General features: G+C 37.5%; 1 protein-coding gene across 1 annotated transcript in view; it reads left to right on the top strand.

The window, feature by feature from the left end:
* The window catches only part of MAN2A1 (mannosidase alpha class 2A member 1), a 100996-nt gene that overhangs the window by 33439 nt on the left and 48286 nt on the right, over window positions 1–19271 (top strand). The window contains exons 5-11 of the mRNA XM_071731210.1: window positions 369–496; window positions 1949–2122; window positions 6238–6424; window positions 11146–11323; window positions 12724–12926; window positions 16962–17147; window positions 18489–18603. Of these exons, the coding sequence (XP_071587311.1) occupies window positions 369–496; window positions 1949–2122; window positions 6238–6424; window positions 11146–11323; window positions 12724–12926; window positions 16962–17147; window positions 18489–18603 (1171 nt within the window). The remainder of the gene's footprint in view (window positions 1–368; window positions 497–1948; window positions 2123–6237; window positions 6425–11145; window positions 11324–12723; window positions 12927–16961; window positions 17148–18488; window positions 18604–19271) is intronic.

The following is a 19271-nucleotide window of genomic DNA, read 5'->3' as shown; positions in this document are numbered from 1 at the left end:
TTCTGAAAAAGCTGAATACACGTTTCCGTGTATGACGCTGAAGCTATTATTCAAATTGTACTGGAATTGTGATTATAAACTTTATTTGAAGTCCCATTAAAGTGTTGGCACTTATAGAAATAAGTGTTTATACTAGCTACTTATTTATATGGGTTTTTTTCCTTTTGTTGTAATGCAATTAAGAAATGAAATTTTCTGATATGTATTTGTGCATGTATTTTTTATAAACACACAGCTACTTACATGGTAAAGTATTCATGACTCTACACCCTTGCTCTTCTAAGTTCTTTCCTGTTTGGTTGAAGAAATTGATTTTAATAGTGTTTATTCATATGCACGACTCTGAACACAAGTTATGTATTCTTCAGGTTAATAAAAGATGGACAATTTGAAATAGTTACAGGAGGATGGGTCATGCCTGATGAAGCCTCTCCGCATTATTTTGCTTTAATAGATCAGCTGATAGAAGGACATCAGTGGCTAGAAAAGAACCTTGGTATGTAGCTTGATTTAAAATTTAACTGTGTTACCACATGAAGTCAATTGGAAAATGCTTTTCTGTATTTCTGAAGTGCATAAAAGGCTCTCTTTACTCTGCTTTTCTTACATGTTAAATCAGACCATTGAATGAGTCAGGATTGAGGCTTGTATTTGCAATTACTGTTTGCAGTACAGTACACAGTGAAGTGTATTTAGAGAATTTTAAAAAGTGTATTTTAAAGAATTTTATATTACAACATTTTGTGTTGGTTGACAAAAGATGTGCATCTGTAAATCAGCATTATCTAGTGTTATATTTTATTAGTATAATGGATGTATTTGCCACACAGATGTTTCTGGTGCCAGTCACAGTTTCTATTGCCATTTCTGCCTTTCAAAAATCATGACAGAGGTGTTATCATGACTTAAAAATTTGTATTATTTTCATGTGTTCAGATTCATTCTACAGACTGTGTTTGCACTAGGTTCTCTTAAGTAAGGCTTTCAATAAAGTAAATATGGAGTAGTAGAAGTAATAAAACTTGAACTCATTATAAAAATAGAATTGTCCATATTAAAAAAAACCCTCAAATTTCAAACTTCGAGGAACTACTGACTGGGGTGACATAGAAAATACAGTGATTTTAATAAGTTAATTTCACCTCATCCAGTTAATCAAAATTACTTTTAAAAGCTCTTTTTTTCTTAGATTGCAATTTCCATAAATACAGCTTGATATAATTAGGAGATGGGAGGGGAGGGAGGGAGGGCCTAATAAAAGTGCAGTACATTACTTACAGATTTTCTTTTCTGTAAGACAGTAAAAATGTGCCAGAGGAATTGTACTGAAGAATCTGAAGTTAAATGATAGTTGGATATAGCAAACACAGTTTGCTAGTATGAACTATATAGAGGAGACAGTATTAATTACCTTGATTCTAAGGATTGCCAACCAAATTAATAATAACAAAAATTAGTTCTAAATTCAACAAAGCTTAATGTTACTTAAATTACAGTGAATATTCAACAAGCTTACATCATTGATCTAACTCCATCCATTCATTTTGTGTCAGTTTTTCTTTCCAATTGTATGATCTGTAAACTACTTTAAGGGGAAAAAAAGTTGTGTTCCATAATGATTCCATGTGAAGACATTTGAGACAGTTGCACCAGTAGTGTACCCACATAGAGCAGTAATCTCAGCAGTTTTATGTACTTAGACAGAATGCCTTGCCTCTAAGACAATTTTTGTTTCTTTTTGCCTTTGTTTTTTGTTTGTTTATCTGTTTAATTAAAGCTTATTAATTCCAGGGTGTGTTCTAGGAGGCCTACTGGTCAACTGTTTCTTTTTCAATTTAACTTCTTGGAAATTTTATCTGCAGTGCTCTGATTTTGAACTATATTGCTTTAGCTTTCTTTGAGTGAGAAGTAAAACTTTTTCCCTTCTTCCTTTTTATTTTGTCAACAGGAGTAAAACCAAAGTCTGGTTGGGCAATTGATCCGTTTGGGCATTCACCAACAATGGCCTACCTTCTGAAACGCACAGGGTTTTCTAATATGCTTATACAGAGAGTTCATTACTCAGTTAAAAAACATTTTGCAATGCAAAAAACACTAGAATTTTTTTGGAGACAGAACTGGGGTATGTGTTTTCCTTTTATGTCAATATGTTATGTTAAATGTTTATGTTAGTAAAGCAGTCATCTAGGTTAAGTTTCAGGGATTTAAATGGGGAATGTGTGTACCTGTATGTTTGGAAAGAGGTTAAGTATAAAAACTCTACTATTGCTGTTGTTCCTCTGATCTTCCTTTCGCCTTTTGATCTTCACTTTCATTTTTGTTGCCACTTTCCTTCAAAATGTATTATCCTCAGTTCAGCTGGAGCAGAGTTATTTATCACAAGAATCTGGGAGGGGACACAGCCACTATGGCTGACCCGCATTACCCAAGGGAATATATAATAATGTGTGGTGTCATGCTCAGTATATAAACTCAAGTTAGTTATATAACTTAAGTTAAAGAGAGAATGAGATTGAAGTTTGGGAACAGGCTGGGTATTGGGTTCCATGTCGTAAGGAACTGCATTGTGCATAACTTGCCTTTCATATTATTTTATTTGTATTATTGTTAGTAGTATTTCTTCTGTCCTTGTCTTATTAAACTGTCCTTGTTTCAGATCATGAGGTTAACCTTTTTCTTCTGGTTCTACTCCTCAGAGGAGAGCAGAAGAGAGGAGTGAGCAAGCAGCTTAGTGCTTAGTTGCCAGCTGGGCCTAAACCATGACATATATCAAAAAAAGCAAATGAGGTGTTAATAATATTTTTGTTTTCTCACTTATTTTCTTCCTCCTACTGTGTAGAAATAAAGTGGAGGAGAAGGAACATTTCTCTTGAGGAGATGAAAAGAAAATACAGAAGTGAATGTTTGAATTTTTAAAGATGTCTTGTACATGTTCTAAGGAAAAGCTCAGAAGCAACCAGTTTTCCTCAGCTGGTGTGATGAATTAGTGGCATTTGGTATAGCAGACTCCTGTGTATTTGAACTTTCTGTTATCTTTAGTCAAAAAAATAGATAAAAACTTTCATTGTTTCAATCTACAGTTATGTCACTATCTAAAATCCAATTCTTAGAATAAATAGAATTGCTTTTTTCATATTATTTATACAATGCAGAGAAGAAGGTTTTCTCAGATAATGTAGTGATTATACCGTAGCAAACTGTTAAATTATATTTAACAAAATATAATATTTAAAATATTCTATATGAATATTTTGTTTGGCTTTGTACTATATCAGCATTCCAGTAAACTTTATGATTAATATATGCAGTTGAGGTTTTTGCCTCTTTGTTTTTAAAATAAGTTGACATGCCACCGCTTTATCAATACAGGGTCAAGAAAACATATTTAGTACTTAATACTGAAAGGTGGTGGTGATTTTGGTGCTTGTTAGTTCTACTGTGGTTTTAGTTTGAAATGGTAGGAAGCAGGATATTCAGAGGGACCAATCTGCTGCACAGGTAAACTTGACTTAAGGAAAACATGACAGTGTGAAAGAATTACAGAATCACAATGGTTGTGGTTGGAAAGGACCTTTGAGATCATGGAGTCCAACCATACACAACAAGCAAAAAAAGTAAAAAAAAACACCAAACCCCAAAACCAAACAACCCACCCCCAACAACCGCCCTACAATCTCAACCACTAGAGTGTGCCCTGAAGTGCCACATCTACACGTTTTTTAAATACCTTGAGGAACCACCTCACTCAACCACCTCCCTGGGCAGGGTGTTCCAGTGCTGGAACAAGAAAGAGTGCCTGACCACTCTTTCAGTCAAGAAATTCTTCACAATGTCTAAATCTCCCCTGCCACAACTCAGACCATTTCCTCTGGTCCTGTCATTATTCACCTTGGAGAAGAGGCCAACACCCACATCCCTACAACCTAATTTCAGGTAACTGTAGAAGGCAGTGAGGTCTCCCCTCAGCCTTCTCTTCTCCAAGCTAAACATGCCCAGTTCCCTCAGCCATTCCTCCTATGACTTGTTTTCTGGGCCCCTCACCAGCTTGGTTGGTCTCCTCTGGGCCCGTTCCAGCACCTCAGTGTCCTTCTTGTAATGAGGGGCCCAGAACTGAGGGGCTCAAAAGAAACCATATTTGAGGAGCAGTCTCACCAGTGCTGAGTACAGGGGCACGATCCCTTCCCTGCTCCTGCTGGCCATGCTGTTGCTGATGGGAGCCAGGATGCTGTTGGCCTCCTTGGCCACCTGGGCACACTGCTGGTTCATGTTGAGCAGGCTGCCCACCAGCACCCCCAGGTCCTTTTCTGCTGATGAGCTTTCCAGCTGCTTTCCCCCAAGCCTGTAGGGTTGCCTCGGGTTGTTGTGACCAAAATGCACAACCCAGCACTTGGCCTTCTTGAACCTCAGACAAATGGCCTTGGCCCATTGGTCCAACCTATCCAGGTGCCTCTGCAGAGTCTTCCTACCCTCAGGCAGGTCAACACTCCCACCCAATTTCGTGTCACCTGCAAACTTACTGAGAGTGCCCTCAATCTCCTCATGCAGATCATGGATGAAGATACTAAACAAGACTGTCCCCAGGACTGAGCCCTGGGGGTGACCAGTTGCCAACTAGATTGGACCCCAGTAATCACATCTCTCCAGCCAGTTTTTTACCCAGTGAAGAGCACCCTTGTCTATGCCATGATTTGCCAGCTTCTCCAGGAGAATGCTGTGGGCGACAGTGTCAAAAGCCTTACCAGAGTCCAGGTAGAATGTCCACAGCCTTCCCCTCATCCAGAACGTGGGCCTCATGGTTATAGAAAGAGATCAGGTTGGTTAAGCAAGACCTCCCTTTTATAAACCCATGCTGGTTGGCCCTGAACACTTGGCTTCCCTCTACTTGCTCGGAGAGCTCACTAAGATGATCCTCTCTAGGATCTTTCCCAGTGCCATGGTCAGGCTGATGGGCCTGTAGTTCTCTGGATCCTCCTTCTGGCCCTTCTTGTACATGGGCACCACATGAGCCACCCTTCAGTCACCTGGGATTTCACCTATTGACCAGGATTGTTGATAAATGATGGAGAGAGGCTTAGCGAGCTCCCCCAACATCTCTCTCTGTACTATTGGGTACATCCCATTTGGCCCCATATATTTGTATGTGTCTAGGTGCAGAAGCTGATCATTAACTTCTTGATTATGGTGGGGTAGTTCTGCTCCCCATCATTCTAGCTGGGGAGGATGAACACTGGTGGTAGCTGGTCTGACTGTTAAGACAGGCAAAGACAAAATGGAGGCAAAAATTAGTCAGATACTGACACTTAGAGATTTTTCTTTGAATGTTGGTGTATGCCACTCAGCATACAGAATACTTAATTGACAGGCCTTTTTCCTAAATAGTTACATATGTAAATCTCATATATGGTATGGTCTAGTTTGGCCTTCAAATAAAGGTTTTTCAAAATAGGTCACATATCAAGGATTACTACTTAATCATCATGCATAATACATAGTCATAGTCCCCAAGATAAAGAGAACTCCTGTAGTTGAAAAGTAAATGTGTATATTTATGTAATATTACCATTTTTTAAATAAGGAAAATAGGAATTTTTATACTAAAAGTCTGGATTAGAACTGTAAAGACTTATGCTCTTAGGATACTCTTAAATGTTAATGTTAAAATACTCTTAATACTTAAAATACTTAAATGTTAAAATACTCTTCAAAACCTTATGTGTTGGTGTATTTGGGAACCAGATTATGTGGCACATCCACATAACTCATTTCAACATGTAATGACTTCATGTTGTTAGTACTAGATAATCAGCATTTATGTGGTTGCAAGGTGAATAAACTTAAGGTTTTCTTTACGTTCTGTGGCAACATCAGATTTTCTTTAAACAGAAGTTTCTTGAAACAAAAAAATTCGACAGATTTTCACTTGAGACTTGACAAAATGTATGCAGATCTCTGCTTCTGATGGGTTAAACTTTAGGTATGGGACTGACGGAAAAAAAAATTTAGAATTGCAGAGATGGTGTTGGAAGCATGTAGTATTCTATCACACAAAATCATATCACAGAGAATCTTATCTACAAGTATGTAGAACTGTACTGTTACTATGTTGAAGGTGTGTGTTCAAGTAGTTAAGCTATTGCTAAAGCAAACCAATTTGAATGTTGTGCTATGGAACTGATTTAGTGTTGACAAATCTGAGAGTGCTTATTTTAATTGTATACTCTATGTATTTAATTCCAGATTTGGGATCCAGTACAGATATCCTTTGTCATATGATGCCTTTCTATAGTTATGATGTTCCTCATACTTGTGGTCCAGATCCAAAAATATGCTGCCAGTTTGATTTCAGACGCCTTCCTGGAGGAAGAATAAGCTGTCCATGGAGAGTTCCACCAGAAGCCATCCATGCTGGGAATGTTCAACACAGGTACAGTTTTTACATACTCTTCAAAGGAAAAACTTTTAAAAAATTCTTTTTACAAAGTCAGGGATCTTGCTGATCTTGGTGAATTTGTATAGTTCTTAAAATAATCCTATAGCAAGAATATAATACTAATAATAAGCCTAGTGTTTGCTCATAAGTTCAGAACATAATTGACAGTGAATTTTGAAAGGAGTTGATAATTAAGAGTGGTGCACTGAATATGTTTCTTTCCTATTCATGATTATGTGAGTCTATTACTACCTCTGAATGCTAGGCAGAACATAATACAAGTTTTGACTACAGTCATGTTATTAGTTTACTGTAGTTTTTGCGAATTATATGGACAGTGATCTGTCTTCTGCCAGGGTAACACCTTAAGAACAGCATGGTGCAGTGTGCTCTAGCTGCAGACAGTAAGATACCACGTTAAGATGGTATATCCAAGCAAACTTGGCAATCTGCAGTCTAGGTTTCCTGAAGTAAACACTTAAAATGAACCTGAGTATTATGTGTTACATGTCCATGCAAAGGGTTTGGAAATCATCTTAATCTCAACTTCATTTTTTATGTATAAACACTGAGTTAGTTTTCCATGGGGAAGAGTAAAGTTCACAATTTAAAAAAACTGCTCTTCAATTTTGGGAGGAGGGGAAAAAAAAAAAGTAAGAGGGAGAGGGACGACAGAAGTGCTCAAGGATTTTCCAGAAGAAGATCGTAATCTATGGTCCCGTTACTATCTTCAGTCCTTGAAGTCATCCCCAGATGAGTTAGAAACTTCAGTAGGTGTTTACAATTGTTGTGAATTGCTGAGTATAACATATAAATTAAGAAGAGCAGGGTGACTTCTTGGTTCGAGTCTAGATGCTGAAGATTTGAAATCATGGTGTGATGATGTGTTGGCTGCATGTCCTTTTTCTGAGTATGAATTTTGACAGTCTTGAAAACTGTGTCACTAAAATCCAATTACAAAATTTTGTCAAAGAAAAAAACAAAACAAAGCAGAATGTATGTTGTATTTTAAGGTAGAAATAGAAATCATGGTAGGAAAAAATAATTTTCTATAAAAGTAGAAAAATGAAAGCTTAAGGTGTCAGGAGAATAATAGAGCTAATGGAATAATCATTATGGCTGACTTACTGCCTATCAAAAGTGAAGGAAAGCTCAACTTCGATTTAAAAGTTTTATCTTGACTAAATACCCAGTTAACTGACACTTCTTCAATGCTAGAGCTGCAACAAAATTAATAAAACTGAGATCTTGAATACTCAGCTAGGACAGATGCTTTGGATTTCAGTACTAATGCACACACATATATATATATACATATACACACACATATATACAGAAGAAATATAGAAGTGAAAATTTAAGACAGGTAACCACCATTTGTTGTTCCCTTGTCACTTTAGTGAGTTGGCTTGAAGGAAAGAAACAAAAGCCTAATTGGAAAGCTTACAGTGCTTTTAATTACATTTCATAACAGGTGTAGGCTACAGAGATTGTTGTTGCACTTTCCCTTTTCTGCCACTGCATTTTTACCCATATGCTTAAATGCTGAAGTTTTAGCTTTTCACACCAGCAAGAGAAAATATCTGTTGGTTGGTTGGGTTTTTTTGGCTCAAATGGAAGTTGTTTTGTTGGAGGAAGCATAGCTTGTTTTGGTATTATGTCTTTCTCTCCAATGCATGGAAATAGGAAAAAGTCTATACTGCAAGTTATGTGCTTTAGTGAAGGAGTAGCAAATGGACTTGCCCTTTCATCCTGAACTGTTTAAAAGCCTAATTGTACCCATAAACCTGTTTCCCTTAATGGTCAGTCACATTGCAAAACATGCTACTGGTGTTCAGAATTACACTGCTATTGTTGCATTGAGGTTAATGTTCGTGATTGTCAGCCTCAAGAATCTGTGATCACTGTTTTAGGATGTAGTCATCCTGGGTGCATAGCCGTCTCCTACACAAAATTACCTGAATAGCAAAATGCAACCAAATGATTTTGTTTGGTTTGGTTTGGTTTTCTATTTGAGATAATTGAGTGCAGACTGAGTCCCTAGTGCTTCATGTGCTGTATGGTCCTAAGTAGTAGAGACTGAGAAGGTGTGACCATTGTCAAACCTGTCACATAGATTTTTGCTGTAACTGCTGCAAAACTTCTTGTGATTCCTGCACAGCCTGGGTGACTACTTGTTTCCTTGCTTTGACATAGCAAAGGACAAAACCAGACAAGTTAATTGTTTTGCTGTTTTTTAGCCAAACACTTGGAATTCTTGCATTAAAGAAAATCTTGTGATATTAAGGGCTTTTCTTCATTTGTGAAAGGTCTTAAGAGTTCAGTTATAATCTGAGTGGCTTGTTCTGGAGGTTGTCTGTAAGCACATGGAAGAGAAGAAGGTTATTAGGAGTAGTCAGCAGGGATTTACCAAGAGGAAGTCATGCTTGACTCATCTGATAGCCTTCCATGATGTTGTGACTCAATGGGTAGATGCAGGGTGACCAGAGGATGTAGTCTACCTTGACCTCAGCAAGGCTTTTGACACAGTCTCCCATAACATCCTCGGGAGCAAGCTCAGGAAATCTGGGACAGAAGAGTCCACAGTGAGATGCATTAAGAACTGGCTACACAATAGAGCCCAAAGAGTGGTGATGAACGGTGCAGAGTCCAGCTGGAGACCTGTGAGTAGTGGAGTCCTCCAGGGATCAGTGCTGGATACAGCCCTGTTCAACATCTTTATCAATGACCTTGATGATGGGACAGAGTGTCTACTCAGCAAGTTTGCTGATGACACAAAACTGGGAGGAGTGGCTGACACCCCAGAAGGCTGAGCTGCCATTCAGAGGGACTTGGACAGGATGGAGAGTTGGGCAGAAATGAGATGGAGAGTTGGGAGAAATTTAATGTATTACAAGAACGGCAAGTGTAGAGTCTTACATCTGGAAAAGAACAACCCCAGGTACCAGTGCAGATTGGAGACTGAGCTTTTGGGGACTGAGCAGTGAAGGGGAAAGGGACCTGGGGGTGCTGGTGAATGGAAGGAAGAATTTTTTTCCTTGTGACGGTGGCAGACCACTGGAACAGACGGCCAGGGAGGTTGTGGATTCTCCTTCTCCGGAGACATTCAAAACCCACCTGGATCTGTTTGTACATGACCTCCTGTGGGTGACCCTGCTCTGGCAGGAGGTTGGAGTTGGTAATCTTTAGAGGTCTCTTCCAGCCCCTAACTTACTGTGATTCCATAATGAATTTCTCAGTAGATTTGGAAAGAAACTAGAGCAGAGCTTTGAAGAGAGACGTCGAAGTTGAATATCCCATTAACTGTAATCTTTCCTGAAGTTTGCATTTTTTTCAAGCATGTTTTCAACCACAGGCTGTGTGGAGAATTTGGGTTAATCTGGATCGAAGGGTAGAATTACCTGTTGAAAGTCATTGAAAATACTGATTCAAGTATAAATACTTGCTAATCAGAACTGTAAATCCAACTGTATGGGGGAGGAGCCACTGCTTGTGGCTATTTTAGTCTTGGCAAGATTATGAAGATCCTTAACTGAAGGGGTTGTATCCCCTTCCTTTCTCCAGGATACAGTCAGACCTTGTGTTTACTCTGTACTTCTATAATCTGATGAACAAATAAACACCTAGTTGCTGGACAGTGATGCCTGGCTTTGAAATATATTGGACTAGATTCAGTTCTCACATAAAAGTTTCTATAGCAAATATTCAAGTATGTATGTTCAAAGTAGTTAAAGTAGTTGTAGAAAGGAAAAGCTGACTTGAACCTGGATTTTGCTGCTGTTTTCTCTTCAAAATTGTCATTTGTATTCCTGTTTTCTTAAAATATGTTATTACAGTTTATACTGTCTGGTAAAATTATTTCCATAATGTTAGTTAGAGAGGGTCAGTATCTGAAGATTTTAATAGTGATTGCAGTTGAGAGGGTGGGGAGGGAAATGGACTTTTTTAGTAACCCAGACATCAGACCTGAAGCTATTACACTATTACTCCTTAGTGATGGTTTACCCTGCTAGAGTTAATACATGTCAAAGGATAATTATACTGCATTTTTTTGTGAAGCCATGTGTGGGTTTTTTGATTGTTTTTTGTTTTTTGTTTTTTTAAAGGCAAAAGCAAAATATCAGTGGGGTTAATTTTTTTCAATTCATGCTTAAAGCTGAAGAGAGCTGGCTCTCAGGTAAGAAGCTGGCTAAAGGTGTAGCAGTTATCATTAGCAGTGAACTTCTGCTGGATTTATTTTTTTAGATTTTTTTTTTCAAGGCTTGGGTTCCTCAAATATTAATTTATGGGCAGTTTTTCTGTCAAGGACATGAAGATCCAGAGGGGATGAGAACAGCTTGCTTGTAATTGTAAATAGGAAGTGGAGAGGATTAGGATTGTTATCTAAATATAAAACACGTTAACATTATCTAAAATGAAGGTTGCTTTTGGCAGAGGAACATATTGATGCAAACTGACCTACTGCTTGAGTGAAGCTTAATAAGCTTATTGGAGGATTTAATTAGCGTAGTGTTTGCAACAATAGAAAGTTGAGTGTTGTGTCCCAGTCCAGGGAATTGCATCCAGCTTTTTGTTACAAAATGAGATAGCATAGCTTTGTATTTCTTGTTTAGGGTCACTGTAATGCACAATTTGATAACTAAGAATTGTTTCATCATATGCTGGTATTTGTTCTTCTGTTCTCTAAAGTGCCTTTTTTTTTTCCCCTCCCCAAGGGCTTGGCTGATTTTAGATCAATACAGAAAGAAGTCTAAGCTTTTCCGTACTAAAGTTCTGTTGGCTCCACTAGGGGATGATTTTCGGTATACTGAGAGCTCAGAATGGGATCAGCAATACCAGAATTATCAGAAACTGTTTGATTATATGAATTCTCACCCTGAATGGCACATTAAGGTAAATATTATGCTTTTCCTGGTTTTCAGAGAAAACAGTATATCTCAGTATTTTGGGGCTCGTCATGGAAAAAGCTGTGGTTTGGGTTTTTTTGTTTGGCTTTTTTTTTTTTTTTTTAACTGTGGAGCTCTGTGTTACTTATCAGCCAGTACTTTGCTCTGCTGGAGCACTTTTGGCACTGGAGTGTGTCTTTATTTAGTTGCACTTTTTTCTTCCTGATTTTTTGTTTCCTGGGGAGTTTTGCATGTTTATTATTTGGAGGCTTTTTTTTTTGGTTTTTAAACTGATGTAAATGTGAGTTGAGGTGGAGGACTTCCACACTGCTGCCCTTTTCCCAGTGCATTTTAACTCCACAGGCAAGAGGTCACACTCAGCTTCTAAGAACCTAGATTATATAAAGGAAGAGTTCACATGTCTTTAAGTGCTGAGATGCTTGGGGTATTACTACTTTCACTAGGGGTTGCCTGCTGTATTTTTCCACTCTCATTCAAAAATCAGTTTGCTGTCTATGCCTCCTTTATCAACATTTCTCAATGCTGGCACTGTTGACACAAATTCCTCTGTCTTTTTTATTTTGCTTTTTGTTTTGTACCCTCTTGTACCTTCAAACTTAAAGGTACAGTCTTTTGAGCTACCCTGAAAAGGGCTGTTACTGCCTTATTTGTCTGAGTATTTTTTAAAATGACCAGAAGGTAATGAATTTTGGAACTTCCTCATGTTACGTATTTAAACACTATTTCTTTGTATATAGTTAAAAAACAGCTGCTGAAATTGTTGATTTTCGATCAACAGTCATCTTGGATTAAGTATATATTGGAGATCTGTAGTACAACAGAGCTAATTTTGAAAATGCAAACTCAAGGCAGCTATTCTTTTGCTATTCTTTTTAAATTTCTTATTTAGTCCAGCCATGTACTTCCAGAATATTGAGGTACTCCTTAACTCATATATTAGAGCTTTACTCATAAGGCACGAATGAACGTTTTGCTTATTTGTTGAGATTTAGCTTGCATTTAGAAATTGATTTATACTTTAAAAATAAAGTATTTCTTATTTCATGAATCATAGAATGACTTGGGTTGAAGTGACCTTTAAAGGTCCATCTAGTTCCGTCATTGATCATTTTTGTGGCCTGCCTCGTGACCTGTTCCAGCAGGTCTTTTATGTTTCCTGTGCTGAGTTGAAATGAAGTTTAAATGCTTCTGGGAGAGCTATTCAACCAGATTGGAAAGTGTGCAGGAAAAACTTCAAGCTCTTCAGGATAGGATTTCTAGTATAATTCTGCTGAAAGACTCTATTTCTGAACTGTATGTGAAAAAAACAAGCATATTAATTCTCCATGTATGTTTAAATAAAGAAAATGAGACTATGTTTTAGTAATTTTAGTAATTTTCTTTCAGGTCCAGTTTGGAACTTTATCAGACTACTTTGAAGCTCTGCGTAAAGAAAGCAATTTGGTTGGACAGAGCAGCAATTCATTTTTCCCTGTTTTAAGTGGAGACTTCTTCACCTATGCAGACAGAGATCATCATTACTGGAGTGGGTACTTTACATCACGACCCTTCTACAAACGACTCGACAGAGCCATGGAATCTTACTTACGGTGAGCACTGCTACTCAGTGAACTGATCACATATGTTTTGGAATATGGGAGAAATGAAGGTGTAAGTACTCTCTATCTTTTGGACAGATGGAATTTTGAAATGCACGGTTTATTAACAATAACGGTAGCCTACTGGACCCCAAATGTAGTTCTTATTACAAGATTAGTTGGTATATCCATTTTTTTTAGAAGAAAATTTTTTCACAGTCGTTCAATGGTATTTTTTCAATCCAAATAAATGAGTTCTTAAATACTGTTCCAAGTGATCAGCAAATACTGATGCCATGAAAAATAGTGGTAGTATGCATTGTATTTCTGTACCAGATTTGGGTGGCTGTCAGGTCAATCTGTCATTATGGCTATACTGTGGACTTTTCTAGAGAAAAATACAAGGTGCAGATTTTACAAGGGTTGTCAGAGGCTGTTGAGAGTCAGTCAAAAACAGTGCTTGTGAAGTGAACTCTGATTTAGAAGGTACTGCTCTCCTGAAAAGTGTTTGCATCTTCTTCAAAGGGAGTTAGTGCTGAATTTGGTAAGAGTATTTAAATGGTTCTCCCCTGCAGCAACTGTAGATAAGACATATGGTAAAAGTGTCTTTAAGGCTCCAGAAAAAAATCTGGGATAGATATATATGGTGGAAACCCTGGATGTTTCATCCATTGCTAAAACTGGGAAACTCTGTTTCTAACAGATTATTCTTAGGAGGATCACTTGTCAAAAGTCACTTTTTGTCTTCTGGGAGGACTCCTTAAAATACACTTAGTGTAGGGCCTCTATATAGAAGAGCCTCTATATGCTCTTCAGACCTTCTTGTGAGAAGAACTTATGTAATGCTGAGAAATCTTTAAGAATTTCTCACAGGGTGTTTTTGCTCTGGTTTTTTTTTTTTTTTTTTTTGGTTTTTCTGTGTTATGACGGCTGCTGCAACAGTAAAAGAAACAAAAAAAAGAGTGGAAGGTTGAGTTTTAGAGACAGTACATGTATCTTTTGGAAGAAAAACCTCAGCAGCAGAATTTTTCCTTTTTCCAAGTAATCAAGTCTTTACTCTGGTAAAGTGAAGGCTTTGCAGACCTGGGACACAGCTAAGGTACAATGCATACATGGTATACTGTAGGATGTTTATCTTATAGTGAAAGTGGCCTTCTCTCTACACTCTGAAGAATACAGAGTAAGAGATCTGAGAAAATCAAGAAAATTAGTGAAGAAGGTATGAAAGCAGTAAACAGACTAAGAAATTTCTAACAGGTGAGGGCATGAAAATCAAAAGGTGTTTTGGAAGAGACGATGCAACATAACTTCCAAAGCATTGCATTGACCATCAAGGAGAAAAATTTTACATATTGGAAAGCAGGGAAGAAAGAAGCTAGAGACTGCCAGGAAGGAGAAAAAAAATTAAGACCAAAGTTGGGAGGAGTGATACAAAGCAAGGTTAGTTAGTATCTTACTGGCAGAAGAATGTAAAAATAGTTAATGTTATCAAAAGAGTGACTTCTGACATTCTTTAGCTGGAACTTTGGGATGTTCGAAGTGTTACACTTAGGCCTTGCCAGAGCAGGGTCACCTATAGCAGGTCACACAGGAACACATCCATGTGGGCTTTGAATGTCTCCAGGGAAGGAGACTCCACAACCTCCCTGGGCAGCCTGTTCCAGTGCTCTGACACCCTCACAAGGAACAAATTCTTCCTTATATTTATGTGGAACCACCTATGCTCCAATTTCTAACCATTGCCTCTTGTTCTATTGTTAGTCACCCCTGAGAAAAGCTTGACTCTGTCCTCCTGGCACTCACCCCTTCCATATTTATAAAGATTAATGAGGGTGACCCCTCAGTCTCCTCTTCTCCAGGCTGAACAGTCTTTCCTTATAAGGGAGATGTTCCACTCCCTTCGTCATGTTGGTCGCTCTGCACTGGACTCTCTCAAGGAGTTCTTGTTTCTTCTGGAACTGAGGGGCCCAGAACTGGACACAATATTCCAGATGTGGCCTCACCAGGGCAGAGTAGAGGGGGAGGAGAACCTCTCTCAACCTACTAACCACCCCCCTTCTAATGCACCCCAGGATGCCATTGGCCTTCTTGGCCACAAGGACACGTTGTTGGCTCATGGTCGTCCTTCCATTCACCAGCACCTCCAGGTCCTTTTCCCCTGTGCTGCTCTCCAACAGCTCAGACCCCAACCTATACTGGTACCTGGGGTTGTTCTTTCCCAGCTGCAAAACGTTACCCTTGCCCTTCTTGTAATTCATTAAATTTCTCCATGCCAAACTCTCCATCCTGTCCAAGTCCCTCTGAATGGCAGCACAACCTTCTGGTTTGTCAGCCACTCCTACCAGCTGTATGTCATCACCAACTTGCTAAGAAGACACTCTATTCCCTTGTCTCAGTAATCAATAAATATATTGAGTAGTACTGGTCCTAGTACTTGACCCTTGAGGGACTCCACTACGAACAGACTTCCAACTAGACTCTGTCTCATTGACTACAACTCTCTGGCTCTGTCCTTCAACCAGCTCCTGATCCACTTCACTGCCCAATCATCCAGGCCACACTTCTTCAGTTTACCTCCAAGAATGCTCTGGGAGACAGTGTCAAATACCTTTCTGAAATCAAGATAAACTATCTACTGCTCTGCCATCATCCATCCACCTGGTTATATCCTCACAGGAGGCTATCAGGTTGGTCAGACATGATCTCCCCTTGGTAAAGCCATGTTGAGTGCTCCTGATAAGCCTCTTGTCCTTGATGTGCCTGGAGACAGTGTCAAGAATGAGTTGTTCCATCACCTTTTCAGGGATGGAGGTGAGGCTGACTGGTCTGTAGTTACCTGGGTCCTCTTTCTTGCCTTTTTTTGAATACTGGAGTGACATTTGCTTTTCTCCAGTCCTCAGGCACCTCTCCCGTTCCCAACAGCTTACCAAAGGTGATGGAGAGCAGCCTAGCAATGACATCCACCAGTTCCCTCAGCACCTGTGGGTGCATCCCATCAGGACCCATGGGTTTATGGATGTAAAGTCTCGTTTCATCATATTTATATTTCATTTTAATAGTTAATATCAATGCATGGTGTGAAAGATATGTTAAGAATTATTTTTTGTTGAACACATGCACTTGCTGTTTCAAGAAAATGTGTTATTTTGTTTTTTGCTTTTATGACATAAGTTTGTATCATCTTGGTTTCTTCAAGTAATTGAGTAACGTTCATTAAGCTCAAGTTTCAAAGGGAATCTGACATTTGTCAGACTTAGCAAAACAGGACTGTAACATTCTAGGGAAAGGAAACAGGAAAAGTTAACAGATGGTTTTCTAGGATTTCTGTAGGCATCTTTGTTAGTCAGATATTCCAACAACTGGCAGTTATATGGTTGATTTTTTTTGTAAAATTTTATATTTTCATGAAGCAATTGAGAACTTAATGGTAATATTTTGGTGCTAAGCTTTTGCATTAGAAATAGGAGAGAAGGGCTCTCTCTGCATTTTGTTCAGTCTGTGGGTTTTTGACTCCAGTGTTCTCACTGTTCAAGTGCATAAACTCCCAAGTTTTTAGGAGAATTTACTTCACTGGAAGCATAATAGCAGAATATATACTATATAGAATATACCGATTAATATATTTCTTTAAGATATTTTTTGTGCAATGCATCACTTTTTGAAATGGAAATTATATTACAGAGTTGTATGTAAGGCAGTCTACCCTCATATATAATTTCAAGATCAGATCTGTATACCTCCCACATTTGTGAAAGTGGTATGTGACTTTGTACTGGCATACTTTTATTTTAGACCTCTATTTTCCATCAGTGAAGCCTTGCAGTAAGCTTACAAGGTGTAAAACTAGTTGTTGATGAAGTGCAGCAGGGATTTTTAATTGTTTGAGTCTAGAAATGAGTTAAAAAGTGCAAGATTAAAGTTTAAAGAACTCACACAAGTAGGCATAAGGAAAGATGTAAAACCATCATTTTATTCTTCAAGTAAAATGTGTGTTGCTTTTTGCTTTTTAAGCCTATATAAATATTTTATTATTCTCTTCAATTCCAGGGCAGCTGAAATCCTCTACTCTTTGGCTTTGGTACAGTCCAGTAAATCTGAGAAGATGAGTATATTTCCTTCAGTGGATAACTATAAATTGCTGACAGAAGCTAGAAGGAACCTTGGGCTCTTTCAGCATCATGATGCTATTACAGGAACGTCTAAAGATTGGGTAGTTGTGGATTATGGCACTAGGTAATTTATTATAAACTTATAAACTTAAATTTTCCCTTTGATTTTTAGAAACAGAAGTATATACTTCAGATATACAGATTTGCTATAGCTATTAAAACATTCAGTACTGGAAGTGTAGTTTTGCTTTGCAAATGAAGTGGATTTGATTACCTGTGCTCTTCATTAATGAAATATTTTTTAATTCTATGACACAAAAATTTGATGCCCAAACAAAATTTCTGATATTTCAGAACATAAGTTGATGTGGTACTGATACTTCTTTACTAACAAAGCTATTAATTTCTGCAATACATTTTGTGTAAGAGAACATTTTATAACTCTGCTAAGTGATGATCAAGAGATATGCTAATTTAAGCATATATACCTTGGAAAAATCCACATCCTCTTTAACCTACTTTTCTTCAACATGAGGAATCATTTTAATGTTTGCATCTTCTACTGTTGTTGAGAATTGCTCTTAAATCTAGTGGGTGCCTGCTTTCTCAGTACTGACCGTTATTCTGCTAGCAACTTTGTGGAATTTTTTGAAGAAGAGTGTTGGATCTATGTATGTATGTCTTATGTGTTTATATGTTGTATTTTCATTTCTTCAGAAAATCGTAACGTGATAAGCAGTAGTAAATTTGATTGATAAAGGTGCATGTCTATTAAATAAGTTAATGTTTTAAACACCTCTAAAGTACTCTTTCTTGATTTAAACTACTGATTTAAACCAACAGCATTAATGACACAGGTTTTAAATTCCTCACATTTGGTATTTTTTCTCTATAAGCATAGATGTAATCAAGGTATAAAAGTGTGAAATGCATGTGGTTATGAGAGGCAAAGGCTTTTTTCACTTTACATATAAAGTTATGTGGCTTTCCATAATTAAGAGTGTGTAACATCTGTTGCAGTTGAAGCAATGGAAACAGTGGTAATTTAAATTTTTGTGTTTCTGGTTGCTTTTCTAATCCTGCTTTAAGGTAATCTTGACTTTGTTACCTTTGTTCCCTTACAGATACTGGAAATGAAATACAAAACCCACAAACTTTCCTAAGATCTGTATTTTGAAAAAGTATTTGATATATTGAGGGTATATATTTTGTAGCATAACAGTGGGGTGGAGATGTACTTCATTTTCAGTGTGAAAGTCAGGAATATAATAAAATCGAGAACACTTCCAAATTTTTCATTCTGGTCACCCATTACAACTAAATGATCTTTATTTCATGCTATTTGAATATTAAAAATTACATTTTTCTTTAATTCATACTTCTGAGTTATTTAATCTTTTTAATTTTGATGTTATCACATTGAATAAAAACTGAAAACTAACTAAGACTTTCAAATTTTTCACAGGCTTTTCCATTCAATAATGAACTTGAAGAAAGTAATAATTGACTCTGTTCATATTCTTATCCTCAAGGATAAAGGTGCTTATAATTATGACACATTAACTCCATTCCTGAGGATGGTAAGCTATCTTTCTTGGTTTTCTCCAAAAATAAAATGTGAGCTGTGTCTTTTGAATGTAGTATGAGTGGCCTGGAAAAGTCAGAATGAAATTTGCTGCTAGTACTTGCTCAAAAATATGCTGCTGGTCTCTTCTTATTAATTAAGGATATTGGAAAGTAAAAAGTGAAAACTTAACAGGTAGTGCTGAAAAAACCCCACACATCTAAAGTAATTTATTTTTTTTCACTTCATGAATCTTACTAAAAGGTGGTTTTCTTGTGGACATAAATTCATTAGTGACTTCAGTGACCTGCATATGATAAGGGCATATCTAATGGTATGCAGTCCTGTGATTTGACCTTGCTTATTACTTAAGAAATGTAGTAATACAAAAACATCTATAATGAATATAAACATAATCTGAATTTGCAAGACCAGGTCTACACAAGGTCTTGTGCTTTTTTCCTTGGCTGAAATTATTTAAATCAGGAATCTACTGATGCTCAGGTCACCATACCGTTTTGAGATCCATTTCATAGTGAAGACCACCTTGAAGAAACACAGTTGCTTTATTATTTCCTTTCAAAATTCTTAGTTTCTTCACTTTCTGAACAAGGGCTTTCTTCTCTGAGTGCAAGGTACTCTTCGGAAGTCTACCTAAGTTCATACACTTGAAACAGAGAGGAA

Source organism: Heliangelus exortis, chromosome Z, assembly GCF_036169615.1.
Source record: "Heliangelus exortis chromosome Z, bHelExo1.hap1, whole genome shotgun sequence".
Lineage (NCBI taxonomy): Eukaryota > Metazoa > Chordata > Aves > Apodiformes > Trochilidae > Heliangelus > Heliangelus exortis.
This window is presented reverse-complemented; position numbering and strand designations above follow the sequence as displayed.